This window comes from Lactuca virosa, chromosome 9 (genome assembly GCF_052849685.1).
Source record: "Lactuca virosa cultivar CGN04683 chromosome 9, Lactuca_virosa_CGN04683_v6, whole genome shotgun sequence".
Lineage (NCBI taxonomy): Eukaryota > Viridiplantae > Streptophyta > Magnoliopsida > Asterales > Asteraceae > Lactuca > Lactuca virosa.
This window is the reverse complement of record NC_136434.1, coordinates 248,516,044-248,530,236: the sequence shown is the minus strand read 5'-3', so window position 1 is coordinate 248,530,236 and position 14,193 is coordinate 248,516,044. Positions and strand designations below refer to the sequence as shown.

Sequence of the window (14,193 nt, the reverse complement as noted above, 5' to 3'; positions counted from 1 at the left end):
CCATCGATCTATGACAAACATCGAGTCACCCTCCGCTACCAATGCCAAACCCAACTTAGTGTGCCGGTTAACCACACACGCTCCACTAATTGTCTCGACAAGGGTACAAAGTGTAATTCCATGGAATTGCATCGATTTCACTTTTTCCTAAAGTAACTAGGATTTGGAATTTTGTAAAAACATTTAGTTACTTTATTCATTATACTTTTAATGAGGAGAGGGTTTGCCCTATCCTACCCGTTCGGCTAACGACCCTCCACCAATCAAGGAAACGGTGGGTGAGAGTGGACACCCATTAAACGGTCATTTTATAGGCCATAACCTTATACCCCCTTTATAGATCGGCTTCGTGAATGAGACCTACTAATGGTAAGACTAGCAGTTTAAGTTATACATATATATAATATTAGACTTTTAATGTTATATATAGTATAAGGGTGTATTTTATACTTTTAAAATACTATGTGGGTTAATTTAATAAATTATACCTTTTAATTTAATTAAACATAAACCATGTCATTGTGGATTTATTAACTCTCTTTTAATTATACTTTTAATTAACTTAATAAAACCATGAGGATGTAATTTGAACTTTTTCAAAACTAGGGTTTTAGAATTTAAAATTTCAAAAATCAAATTTTTAATCAAAAAAATTTAAATTCCAAAACTTGAGGGCAAGTTTTTAAAACATTTCAAAACATTTGGGTTTAGAATTTAAATATTTCAAAATTAAAGTTTTAATCAAAAATTTAAATTCCAAAACTTGAGGGCAAGTTTTGGAAACTTTTCAAAACATTATTAAGAACATTCTAGATCAAATTACAAATAATAACAATTAAACAATTAATTGGTGATTATCTAAATATGATCTAATTCAATTTCTTGCAAGATAATCTATCAAATAATTCAAATAAATCAAGTTTATCACATAAGGCAATGATTATCTAGTTAATTTGACAATTATCTTCTATTCTAGCAAGGATAATCAATACCAAACATAAAAAATCGAATTTTAAGAGTTAAAAACGTTTTTGGTAACTTATCCAAGCCAAATCAGAAAAAAAATCCCGAAGATACCTCTGTCTGACCCTTGGACTCGCCAAGTCAGGGACTGGACTCGCCGAGTCAGGCAGACTCGTCGAGTTCATCCACTGACTCGCCGAGTCAGTCATGCAGATAACAAATAAACTCGATTGTCAGGCAAAGAATGATCAAATAAGCATCAAGAACATCAAACAAACAGCCCTAGGCTCTGATACCACTGATGGGTTATGAGCACTACAACATTCATATGGTGTACATGCAAACCCTAAAGCTTTGGATCTAGTTTGTCTAATGAACATGCAATAATCATCTAAAGTCATAAACCCTAGATCTAGCATGTGATAATCAAATAACATATGAATTAGGGTTTAGATCTTACATTGATTGTTATGTAGCAATAACAATCTCAATTCCTTCTTGTAATTGGATTCTGAAAGCTTAGTGTCACAAGTGTCACACCTCTAATGGAGTCACAAACACCATAAGCAATAAGGATGAAGAAGGAGGAGAGAGAGGACACCAAAACCGTCTAGAAACCCTAAGGAATCAGTTAGCCATGTTTTTGGTGCCCTAGGGGTCCTTAAATAGTGAGGCTATTAGGGTTTTGAATTAGTAAACCCTAATCTGATTGCTTAGGCCCTAATTGAGTCACAAACACCTCTAATGGAGTCACAAACACCATTAGTAAACCCACCCTACCACCGCTACCGTTTTTTAAAAATGAAAACTGATAGAAAAACACATCTAAACACGTTTTCTAAATTTCTAAAACTGAAAATAAATAATGATTAAATTTTAACTAAACGCGTTTCCTAAATTTTCAAATTAAAAATGAAAACGGAAAACGAAAACTGAAAAGGGAAAACGAAAAACGGAAAATAAAAACTGTTTTTTCGTAACTAAGCACAACCTTAACTTTTATTTGCTATATAAGTGTTTGGTAAAAAATAGCTGGAAGCTTTTAAAATATGTAAATCTAAATAAAAAGACAATGTTTATATATATATATATATATATATATATATATATATATATATATATATATATATATATATATATATATATATATATATATATATATAGACATTTTTGGAAATTTATTTAAAAGGTCAGTAACGTTTTGTTAAACACTATATGAAGTAATTTTCAGATTTGGAACGTTTTGTTTAACCTGAAAGCTAAACGTTTGTACTGTCAAATGAAGTTTTTTGTTTAAACTAAAGCATTTTGTCAAAAGATAGAAGCTTCCAAACACTCCGTACCAAACATACCCTTAACCTATACTCAAATTATATATTTTATAGAATTTCCCGACTCTAGAAAACAGAATTATAGAAACACGGATCTAACTGAATTGTGATTCGATTGGATTTGAATGTAGTTTAAACTATTTGGATTCATGTTTTTAAAAACCTAAATCAATTTGGATTAACTTGATCAGATTGAACCGATCTTTGGAAACGAACATCCCTAAATATCATTTCCAAGACTTGCTAAAAAAACCCAACTGAGGCAGTTCATCAAACACCCAGAAATATCGTGCAAACTAGTGGTAACTATGAGTCATTAAGAACAACAGGCAGAAGTCATTTTGAATATCTTGTTAGTCTCCACTTTTTGATATTACTACATCTTTGATATTAAGATTTGCCTGTACAGAGTCCACTTGTATTGTTGTCTTTCCTGAAACAAGGAATCTCAAATTTGAATCCATACAACTTACTACAAACCTCATATACCTTTTCAATCAAACATTTGTAAGATAATATAAAAGAGTGATGAAATTACAATCACACCCTTTCAGTACATGGGTTTTCCATATGTTTGGAAATATCTGAATGCAGCCCATTTAAATGGTTTCCGGCTTCGGAATCAGAAAGTGCTCCAGGAATTCCTCTTTCGTATTCATTTGACTTTCATATGAATCTTCTTTCCCTTGAAAAAACTGACTGGTAACTTTAACAATTTCTTTTTCAGGATTCCCATGGCCAACCTTGGAATCGGAATGTGAATCAGAGTCGTTTCCTGGGTGTTTATTAGAAGTAGGAGTAGCGGGGAGTAGTTGGTGCAATTGACATGACGGAATGGGAGCATGGACATGTCCTGGAAGTGGAAGTGGATTAGTTCCATGGCCATTTGGCACATCAATTTCGTCGACTTTGGAATCGGAGTGTGAATGAGATTCCTTTCCTGGCTGTTGAAGTTTGGGTTCATGACCATCACCATGGCCATTCGGGGCATCATTAGATTCCTTTCCGGGAAGTTGGAGTTTGGGTTCACTAAAAGAAGCAGCAGGGACTTGTTCATGAACTCGGGGATTGCCATTCTGCACATCAGATTCCTTTCCTGGAAGCTGAAGTTGGGGGTCTTTACCAGGAGGATAGATGATGCTGGCATGTAAAGAACAACCATCATCCAAAGGAACACCAGATTCTTGACAACCATTTATCACCACGTCATCTACAATAACAAAATAATAATAATTCAGGTTGGAAGGAAAGGAATGAAAAAAAAATGGAACTGACAGAGTAACAGAATCAGTGATTAGTGATTACACGAATTGTTGGTGAAAGAAAAAGATTCCTTGTTTGAAACTGAAAGAATGGCATCATCATCATCATCATCACCATCACCATGATGGAGTTGGGTAGGAAGTGGATTGCCATTCTGCACAGCAACTTCATCGGAATCCTTTCCTGGGAGTTGGAGTGTGGGTTCAGCAGCAGAGTCTTTGGTGATTTTGGCCGGCAGAATCTGAGTATATGTAAATGTATATTCTTCTACATTGGAGTCAAAATGTGCATCATCAGTTTTGACCAATTCTGAAACTGGCACAAGGATATCATCATCATCTTTAATAGGAGAACCGGAATTCGTGATGGTGGTGTTGTCACTAAACTCCTCCACGCCCACGGTAGAAGAAATCAACTCCAAGCCACTACCCTCATCTACTTCAATCAACAAAAACATAATCAACTGGATGGAAAAGAATGACAAACAAATGGAGTTCACCGAGCAACACAAGTAATGGAATCAGGCATTACATTCCGTGATCATATACATTTTTATAGGATTAAAGAAACAGCAACGTAATTTCATCGCGTTGTTTTCATTTCTTCTTATTTACAACATTGTATTTTTTTTTTAAATCCCCCCACTTATAGCAATTTGGCTGTAATTGAGGAGTTTTCAAAGTATAATGTCCTAATAAGAAAGAAAATAGATGTATAATGCAATAATTGAGTAGCTTTTCGAAGTACAAAGCTGTATACAAAATTAAATAAACCAACACTGCTATTTTTTTCATAGTTTTCATATGTAAATACTATTCATAGTTTTTAACTCTACTCGACACATTATTCAATTATAACTAGGAGAAGCCCATGCTCCGCATGGGGTGAATAGGGTTTTGACGTTAATTGAGTTTTGAATTGGCAAAATGGATAAAACAGCAAGAAATGTGACCAAAGTTAAAAGAGTTGGAAAATTGGTGGCCGAAGTCTAAAAGAAAAAACCAAAAGGGGCAGTTTTGGAAAAAGCTACAAAAGTGTGGCAAAACCATCAAAAACTAATAACTTTAAAGCAAAAGTATAAACAATATAAAAATTTGTGGCCAAAGTAAGAAAGTTAAAACTTTCCTGTTCAAAATATGACTATTGAAAGTTATGTGGTCAAAATGTAAAAGGAAAAAGTTATGTGGCCAAATTCATAAACCTTAAAGATTCCTGTTCCCAGACCCCCACGGGATTTAATTTATATATATATATATATATATATATATATATATATATATATATATATATATATATATATATATATATAATTGATGAAATTTGCATTTTCAAATATAAAAAACTAAACATAATAACTGCTCATTAATACTCCAAATAAGATAATAATATAAAAATCTAGTTATGTTTTTATAAATAAAAATGTAGTTTAACTATCATTGTGAGACTTTTTTTTTTTTTTAAGATTTGTGCCACAAAAAATTACATACATAAAACGAGTTATATTGTAATTTTCATTCCATTCAATGATGGAATGAAAAAATTACACACCGTCTAAGGAATGAAATTAACAATATGGAAGGAATCATATTCCTTCCAAAATAACCCATTCCATTCCTTCAAACATAGCAAACAGTATCTTTTCATTCCAATGAAATAAACAATTCCATTTCTTCCCTGATTCCATCATGAATATAATGTAGAATTTTTAGTGAAAATTGAAATAATGAAGCCTTGTTTTGAACCTTCTTACGGAGTTAATATTACCTTTGGGGTCAGTTTCACTGTCATTCTGCGTAGCAATTTCATTGGCTTTGGACTCGAAATGTGAATGTGAAAGGATGGAAACAGATTCCATTCCTGGCAGCTGGAGTTCGGGTTCACTGGAAGGAGCAGCAGTGATTTTGTCCGGAATCTCAGAAGAAACAATATTATCATGTGAACCGGAATCAGTAGTTTTGGTGTCAGTATCATCAAAAAGAACACCACATTCTTGAGAATCGGAATCTGTAATGGCAGTTTTGTCATCAATCTCCTGTTTTATGGAGAAGGAAGTAGCACTACAGTTATCTACTTCCATGGATGGAGTGGAAATGACAGAGTAATGCACCCCACTCAAATCGTTTGTGTTTGTGTTTGTGTTTGTGGCTTCGAAACCAGAAATTGCTCCAAGAGTTCCTCTTTCCTTTTCCTTTTCCTTTCTATTCATTTCACTTCCACATGAACCTTCTTTGGGATTAGTTCGATTGCCATTCTGCACATCAATTTCACGGACTTTGGAATCGGAATGTGAATGGATGGAATCCAATTCCTTTCCTGGCTGTTGAGGTTCAGGTTCATCTTTAACAGGAGAATTGACCTTGCCTGTATCTAAGGAACAACCATCATTCAAAGAAACAACAGATTCTTGAGAACCGGAATCAATGGTGGCGGTTTCGTCACTAAGTCTAAACTCTGCCACATTAGAAGGACTCAATTCTGATTTTGTGGGCACAGCACTATGACTATGGTCATCTAATTCAATAGTATTGTTGCCTGCATTAACAAAAAAAAATATATAATCAACTCTAACAAACTGTTTAGTTGGATGGTATAGAAAGGCGAAGGTGCAGAATGGAATGAGACATTAAATTTCATGATCATGTTTGGTTAACCTGTAGAACGAAATGAATTTTCATATATATTTTCCTATTATATGTAAACAAAATGAATAGTTTTAACTTTTTATTATTTAATTATTATAATTAATGAACTTCTTATATTCAAAAATAAAATAATTATACACAATAAAATGTTATGAACTGGGTTATAAGAACAGATTCAATAACATAAAAAAAGCAACCAACAGCTTCAAATATCGGTTGACAACCTCAAATATACCCAAAAGATTACAAGAACAAATGATAGGTTAGCTGATTCGAGATAGCTACTCTCCCAAGGAATAAATTCCAGAATTCACAAAAAGATTCTCTTTAATTATTGAATTTCCCATATTGCCCTTATCTAGCATATGTGACATAAGTTGATGCATAACATAAAAGCTCACAAAATCCCAATAAGATTAAAATGAAAAATGAATTGAATGACAAAGGAATGGAATTGACATAGTAATGGCATTACATTCCACGACATGTTTATTCATTATTGTATACGTAACCACAAGGTATAAATTTAACTCTATCCTATACACTATTTAATTATAAACAATACATTTTTAATTTACAAATATACAAATTTAACATAAAAAAAGTTCATTAAAACCCAGACAAGAGTAAAAAGAAAATGTGTTTGCTAGTTATTTTTAGGAAATACAATTGTAGTTTAACTAACATTGCAAATTTTTTAAAAAAGATTTTTCATTTAAAATTACAAATATAAAAACAGGTCGTATTAAAAATTTTCATTCCATTCCATGACGGAATAAAAAATAAATAAATAAACCACCCTAGGTTAAGGAAGGAATCAAGAATGGTCCATTCCATTCCATCAAATATTTTCATTCCAATGGAGTTAAACCATTCCATCAAACACTATGTACATGAATAGAATTTCAAATCAAACAGGAAAAACTGAAAAATCTTGTTAAAGAACCGTCTTACCTTGGTTTTGTACATCCATGGAAGAAAAAGATTCCTTGTTTGAGGGTTGTATGGGATGATGGACATGGGGATTATTAGTTTCAATTGAGGCTTTGGAGTTGGAATCAGATTCCTTTACCAGGAGTTGGTGTTGAGGTTCATCTTTAACTCGGGAACTGATGGGATGAATCTCCTTGCTTGCAGTTGCATCCAAATCCAAGGGAACACCAACTTCTTGAGTACCAGAATGCAGCCTACTCAAATCAGAAATTACTCTTTCCTTTTCCTTTCTATTCCTTTCACTTCCACATGAACCCTCCTTAGGATTAGTGCCATTGCCATTCTGATTCTGCACAGCAATTCCGTCGATTTTGGAATCAGATTCGTTTCCTGAGTGTTGTAGTTTATGTGACTGTGATTCGCATGGAATATCATCATGCGAAGGATCAGGAAGTGGATTCGTTCCATTGCCATTCTGATTCTGCACATCATATTCGTTGACTTTGGAACTGGAATCAGATTCCTTTCCTTGCAGTTGGAGTTCGGGTTCACAAGGACTCTCATCTTTGACAGGAGGATCCATGGGAAGAGTCTCCTTGCTCGCATCATCCGTAGGAACACCAGAATCTCTAATACCATTTTTATTTTTGTCAATTAACTCTGCAACATTAGCAGAAATCAACTCTGGTTTCTTGGACAAGGCACTAAAGCCATCTACTTCAAGCCCAAGGCTCTTCTTACCTACAGTAACATAAAAAATAATTAAAGTGTGTGATTAGGTTAAGATGGAATGGAATTTAATACAATAACTAATAAGCAAGGTAATGGCACTACAGAATACAGACTGGTTGGCCTATAGGAACAGAAATACCAACAACACATACTTTGTTGATTTGTTTATTATACCATCGTACTTCCGTTTCTTCCTACTAAAGCCTAGCCTAGTATTTTCAATTATATTATAGCAATGTCATCCAGATGCAAAGCAACACAACTATCACTACTATAATTAGATGGTTTTTTCAAAACATAATGCCCTTATAAAAAAGATTGAAAGTATAATGCTATGATTGGGTAGATTTTCCAAAGTACAATGTCTTAATGAGAAAACAAATGAAAGTACAATGTCATAGCAGAAATAATTGAAAATGGGGTGCTATATAGTATATCCACAAATAAATGAATGTACATTGTTATTTCTTGCATTTACACTTTTCATATTACGATATATATAGTATTAGCTCTACTCTATACATGATATAATTATAATCAACGTATTTTTGGTTTACGAAAAAGAGAAATTAAACATAACAAAAGTCCATTAGAACACAAATAAGATCCTAATAACAAATACATTTCTACATATATATATATATATATATATATGTATATGTATATGTATATATGTATATATGCATATATGTATATATATATATGTATGTATATATGTATATATGTATATATATATATGTATACATATATATATATATATATACCAAGATCTACAGGACCATATCATGATATGAGTAATGGGACATTAAAAATTAAAAATTTTGAAATAAAAGAGCTTGGTGAGTTAGGCGAGTCAATGAGTAAAAATGCCCTAAAACAGCACTGTGGCCACAATAGCGGGCTAAAACACGACTTTGCCATATATATATATATATATATATATATATATATATATATATATATATATATATATATATATATATATATATATATATATATATATATATATAGAAAACAGAAATGCAGTTCAATTTTAATCATGGAATATTATAAAAAAGATGTATAAAAAGAAAAGGGTTATATTGTAATTTTTCATTCCATTCCATGATAGAAATTTAAAAAAAAAAAAAAAAAAGACATTGTTGGCTAAGGAATGAGAATTCAACAATATGGAAGGGATCACATTCCTTCAAGAATGGTCACGGTTATTTTATTTTTTATTTTTTTCATTTCAATGGAATAAGCCACCCATAATCTTCTATAATTCCATGGCACAAAACACTATCCAAATGAACAGAATATGTATAATGAAAACAGGAAAAACCTTGAGGGATGGCTTGCTTGAGTAGCGGCTTTTGTAACATATCAGTCCTAGGAAACACCAACAAATTCATAGACTTCAGTTCTTGTTTGTGTGATTCCTCCAATGCCCGGAAACCAAAAACATCAGTCCATGTATTCATGTGTTCAGCAACCGCAGGAATAATCAATTTATCTACTTGGAGAGCAGACAGAGCCTGAAAAGGTTTAAAAAAAAAAAAAAAAAAAACTTAAGAAGTAGCTCAAAGGGGATGGTAATATACCTGGGTGAAATAGCAACGTACTTGTGTATTTGTTTATTATAACATTCTACTTGCATTTCTTCCTATTTGGAAAAATCTACCCAAAAATAATAGCAATGACATCCACATACAAAACAACAAAAAAAAAAAATCACTGCTATAATTGGATAGATTTCTGAATGTATAATGGTCTCATAAAATCAAAAATGGTGTGACTAGGTTGATTTTTCAAAGTACAGTGTCTTAATAAGAAAAAAAAAATTGGAGGTATGATACTGTACAAAGAAATGAAAGTCCGTTGCTATTTCTTGCATTTATTTAGCAGTAATATAATCTTCTGACCGATTCAATAGCTGATAATAGGCGACGACACATCCCTTGGCGTCTATATATATGACGTGTCCCAATAAATGGCATCTCTGCTACTTGGGTTCCATGGAACCTAAGCATATGATAAAGTAAACAACTCAAAAAAAAAAAAAAAAAAAAAAAAAACAAAACAAAACAAAATCTGCAATCAACAGTTTCAGGCTAGCCTACCTACCTGATAGATGCAGCACAAACGACTTCCTCCTCCCTCTCCAGAATAGCTGTATAGAAGCCACTATAGTTCAACCGGCTAAGGTTTGATCTACACGGTAATTACAAAATATATCACTTCACATTCGGTAATTGAATAACCAAGATAATAGAATAAGTCGTTACATTCCATGATCATGTTTCAATGCAATCAAAATTTTATATTCTATGTTTTTATTGTAAACACAATTTATAGCTTTAACTCTGTTTTATACATTACTTAATTACAATTGATGAGCTTTTATTTACCAAAAAATAATAAAAGCTCATTAAAACACAAATAAGATTTTAATAAGAAAAAATTCTAGCTACTTTTAAGAAACAAAAGATGTAATTTAGTTAAAATCATGGAATTTAAAAAAAATAATAATTACATAAATAAAAATGGGTTAGAGAGCAAATATTTTTAGCCATTTCATGAGGGAATGGGGAATAAAAACACATGTGCCTATAACAAAATGAAAAGAATCACATTGCTTCAAAATGGTCCATTCCATTCAATCAGACAACAAACAGCTTTTTCTAAATTCTATTCCATTCCTTCTCTGATTCAATCATACCGAACAAACACTGCCTTGGGAGATTTTATAATGCACAATTTGACCAATTTTGTTAACTTTCTTTTAGACAAATATGGTAAAACTTACCCACAATTGAAGACTACATTACGAATTAAATTGATCCCGCTTCTCTTGTCAGTAAAAGGCAAGAAACACTCATCCATTAATGACATGGCAACAGCCAGCATGGAATTGCATTCCATCCTTTCTCCATCTGTCAATGAATCAGAATCAGAATCAGATCGATGAATAAGGGACCATGAGAACCCTGAATCCAGTTCATGCTTCACTCCAATAAGCTTCTGCAACGGAATGTATACCTGCAAAATTCAGGTGGATCATGATTCATGACAACTAGTACTACAACAAGAAAACAGATAATACAAACGTATTGTCACTTCTTCTATAAACATAGCATTCTACTTTTGAACTTTTTTTCTAATTAGGACAACTATACTATACCCAACTTGCATTCAAAATTGCTTTGTATTCAATCATCTCATGTGGTAGATTTTTCAATAATGCAATGCTATAATAGAAAGAGATAAAAGTACAATACTACAATAAACAAATTGATACAAGTACTGTATGTTGCTATTTCTTGCATTTAGCCCATAAACAAAATATGCAAAAATTAAATTAAATATCAAATAGCTTTAGCAACAAAATCTGAAGAAGATTTTTCTTATCTCCTATATAAGAGTATTTTTTTAAAAAAAAATAAATAAACACCCTCCAACTAAACTACGTTTGGTATATCATAGAGACATTGAATACCTCATGGCACTTGTGTCCACAGAAAGACAAATCCAGAGAGCTTGGTTCATCTGACTTGACATCTATTCCTGGCCTGCATGATTCATGATCTGCAACATCAGAAAGTTGTCTTTCATACAACAGTTGTAACTAATACAAGAAAAAAAAGACTATTCTTCTAAGAGAGGAAGAGGATCATTACATTTCTTGTAACAAAGGCAGCACGTATGAAGTGAAGCATCAGTTATACCACCATCTTTTGTGCAATTCCCAGCAGCCATTTCACAGTATTTGCAGGAACAATTTGGACAGAGCCAATCACCTTCAGGAAGCATCTAAAATGAGAGGAAAGATGAGACATTGATATCTCTAAGACTAAGGGTACAACTACAAAAGAGATTAAAACATGTAAAAATTTAGGAGTTTTACCTGTATGTCTAAACAGCTTTGGTGAAAAGTTGATGGACAACCATCACAACAGATCAAATCCCCACCATCCCCACATACACTACATGTATCATCATTAGGATCATCACCATCAACATCTACAGTATAAAAACCCTTTTGCTCTAACTCCCCTAGTTTATTCCATGCATCAATCTGACATTGCATCAGGGATTTTCCAGACTCCAAAAACATGTTTGGAAACGGGTTGCAAAGTTTGCTTCCTGAATGTTGCTGGAACTTGACAACAGTGACAACCTTGCTACAACAACCACAATGGATCCCATCTTTTGTAATCCTTCCTTTTTGCAGTATCCGTGTCCTTCTAGCATTCATATATTCCACATGTTCACTCATATCCACCACTCCAGAGTCGATTAACCACGCGAGAATGGTCCTTTTTCCTGAATAGGGACTAATCCCGTCATTTTCTAAAACCTTGTTAGTATCGCGAACCAACAAAGTACATCTGTTTTTTCTTCTTCCATGGGAATTCATTTCATCCTCATAATCACTATCTGTGAGTGTGTCCTCCATAGCCCTTTTGGCATTCCTACTGTTGCCTTCATCTTTTCTCTTTGTTTTCATCAATTCTCTTTCTGTCTTCTTTTGGATTTGTCTGGCTAATTGACCAAGTATTTCAACAGGTAAAGGAGTAAAGTTGTCACTATCTTCAGCATTGTCTTCCTCTTCCTTTTGAAGTGCTTCATAAGCCTTGATTATAGACCAATAAGCGGTTCCAGCAGGATTAGTATATATAGAATCAAGATAGTTTTTGTTCTTTCTTGGTCTATAATCAATGGTCCAACCAGCACCAAGAAGCATATTCTTAATCTTTTCACGCAGTATTTGCTTTTCAGTGCCACTACCATGCTTAACCATGTTTTCCTTCTTCTTCACTTTCTTAACATTCTCCAGTTTTTTAAAAGTTTCCACTCTGCTATTTGATTTTGACGGCATTACTGTATCACTCTCAGTTACTTCTTTGCTGCTTTTTCGCACCACTGGTGTTGGAGATTTCATCCCACCTTTCTCCTTGCTCTTTTTGGTATCCTCACTCCTGGAACTATGTCCATCTCCAGCATCTCTATGATCACCATTTTTATCCAGCTTTTTCTTGTGCTGAACTCTAGCCTTGGCTTCTTTTTTATCAGAACTTCTACTCATCTGCTTATTATGATTTACCATTACATTCAAGACACCATTTTCCCCTTGTAGTCTAATAGGTTGGTCTGAAGATGAACGATACTTCTTACTCAACACTGAAAGGGGTAAGTCAAAATCATCATCATCATCATCATCCATCTCTAAGGGACTTACAGTTCTAGCTTCATAAGTAGGTCTGCTACCACCATTTCCAGATTCCATTTGATCGCCACTTTGCCTAGATGAGTTCCATCTATGCTTACCACCATTAGCATCCTTCCTGGTCCTCACATCCTCAAACCCATCATACTCGTCAAACTCAAATACATCTAATCCACTACTTGCCCTTTTCTCGGTCTCAAATTCTTTGTAAACAGCTGAACGTTTACGGAGTTTATGAATAGTTTCTGATGAGTAATCACTGGACTCTGAATCACTCTCAACAACTCGACGTCTCTTTTTCACCTTTGACGATCTAGACAAATTCCTCGAAGATGAATCACTAAACCCACTAACCCCTCCCACAGTATCTGCAACTTTCTTTTTAATAACCAAACAGCCAGAAGAGCTTTTTTTCTTTACCCGAGTTCCAGACTGCTTAGATCTGCCGGCCTCTTTCATCTCATCAAGCATAAACCAACAACGAAACCCCCGATTCTATCAAAGCCCACATAACATGAATACACGCTCAGATCTAGGTGAAGAGGGTTAAAATAATACCCAAATCAACAACCTACAAATTCGAAAGTGAAAAAGCATCCACCGTCGGATTCCGATTAGGCAAAACCCAAATGGGTGCCGAAGGATCAAGAAGTTCGCGTGTTTTGGAGTTCAGCTACTGTTTTCGTTGGTTCAGTAAATCTTCCGGTATACCGTAAAGTGTAATCTTCATCAAGTTTAGTACATAAGAAGTTTGCCCAGCACAAAAGGGATTTTTAGATATATCACGTAGGAAGTCCATTTTCAGTTCACCGGAATTTTCCCACCAGTTTTACCTTGGGAAATCAGGTAAATTTCCGGACAAGACACGTAACTTCCTTGATCCAAGCGTGCAATATGAAAATGTGAACGGTTTAAAGTTTGTTTGCAAGTATAAAATGATCTAGGAGACAATCAGACAAGGGTAAGCATGGGAACCGAATACCCATTTTTCAGACGGACACTGTTTTGGAACCGTAATCGCCTTAAGTCCCGGTTCCAAATTTTGGAACCTATGGTCTTGGTTTCGGTTCTTAACTTTTTGGACCCTGGTACCCCACGATCGACATCTATGTTATTTTTA

The 14,193-nt window shown here is 33.7% G+C and overlaps 1 protein-coding gene across 1 annotated transcript; it reads right to left on the bottom strand.

The window, feature by feature from the left end:
- Window positions 1–2,630: 2,630 nt before the first annotated feature.
- Window positions 2,631–13,993, bottom strand: LOC145137886 (uncharacterized). The gene is made up of 11 exons (XM_079072026.1): window positions 11,751–13,993; window positions 11,524–11,656; window positions 11,343–11,431; window positions 10,653–10,885; window positions 9,971–10,057; window positions 9,769–9,868; window positions 9,189–9,381; window positions 7,154–7,873; window positions 5,322–6,089; window positions 3,600–3,992; window positions 2,631–3,504 (listed from the first exon to the last, which is right to left on the bottom strand). Exons 1-11 carry the CDS (start codon window positions 13,542–13,544, stop codon window positions 2,894–2,896), a joined length of 5,121 nt encoding a protein of 1,706 aa, XP_078928152.1. The 5' UTR covers window positions 13,545–13,993; the 3' UTR covers window positions 2,631–2,893.
- Between the last annotated feature and the right edge of the window lie 200 nt (window positions 13,994–14,193).

Excerpts from the sequence above, each read along its gene's own strand:
- LOC145137886 (XM_079072026.1), bottom strand. The coding sequence starts at position 13,544 with ATGCTTGATGAGATGAAAGAGGCCGGCAGATCTAAGCAGTCTGGAACT. Across the intron at positions 10,058-10,652 it reads AATGTAGTCTTCAATTGTGG|ATCAAACCTTAGCCGGTTGA; the intron begins GTAAGTTTTACC and ends ATTACCGTGTAG. Across the intron at positions 7,874-9,188 it reads CAAGCAAGCCATCCCTCAAG|GTAAGAAGAGCCTTGGGCTT; the intron begins GTTTTTCCTGTT and ends ATGTTACTGTAG.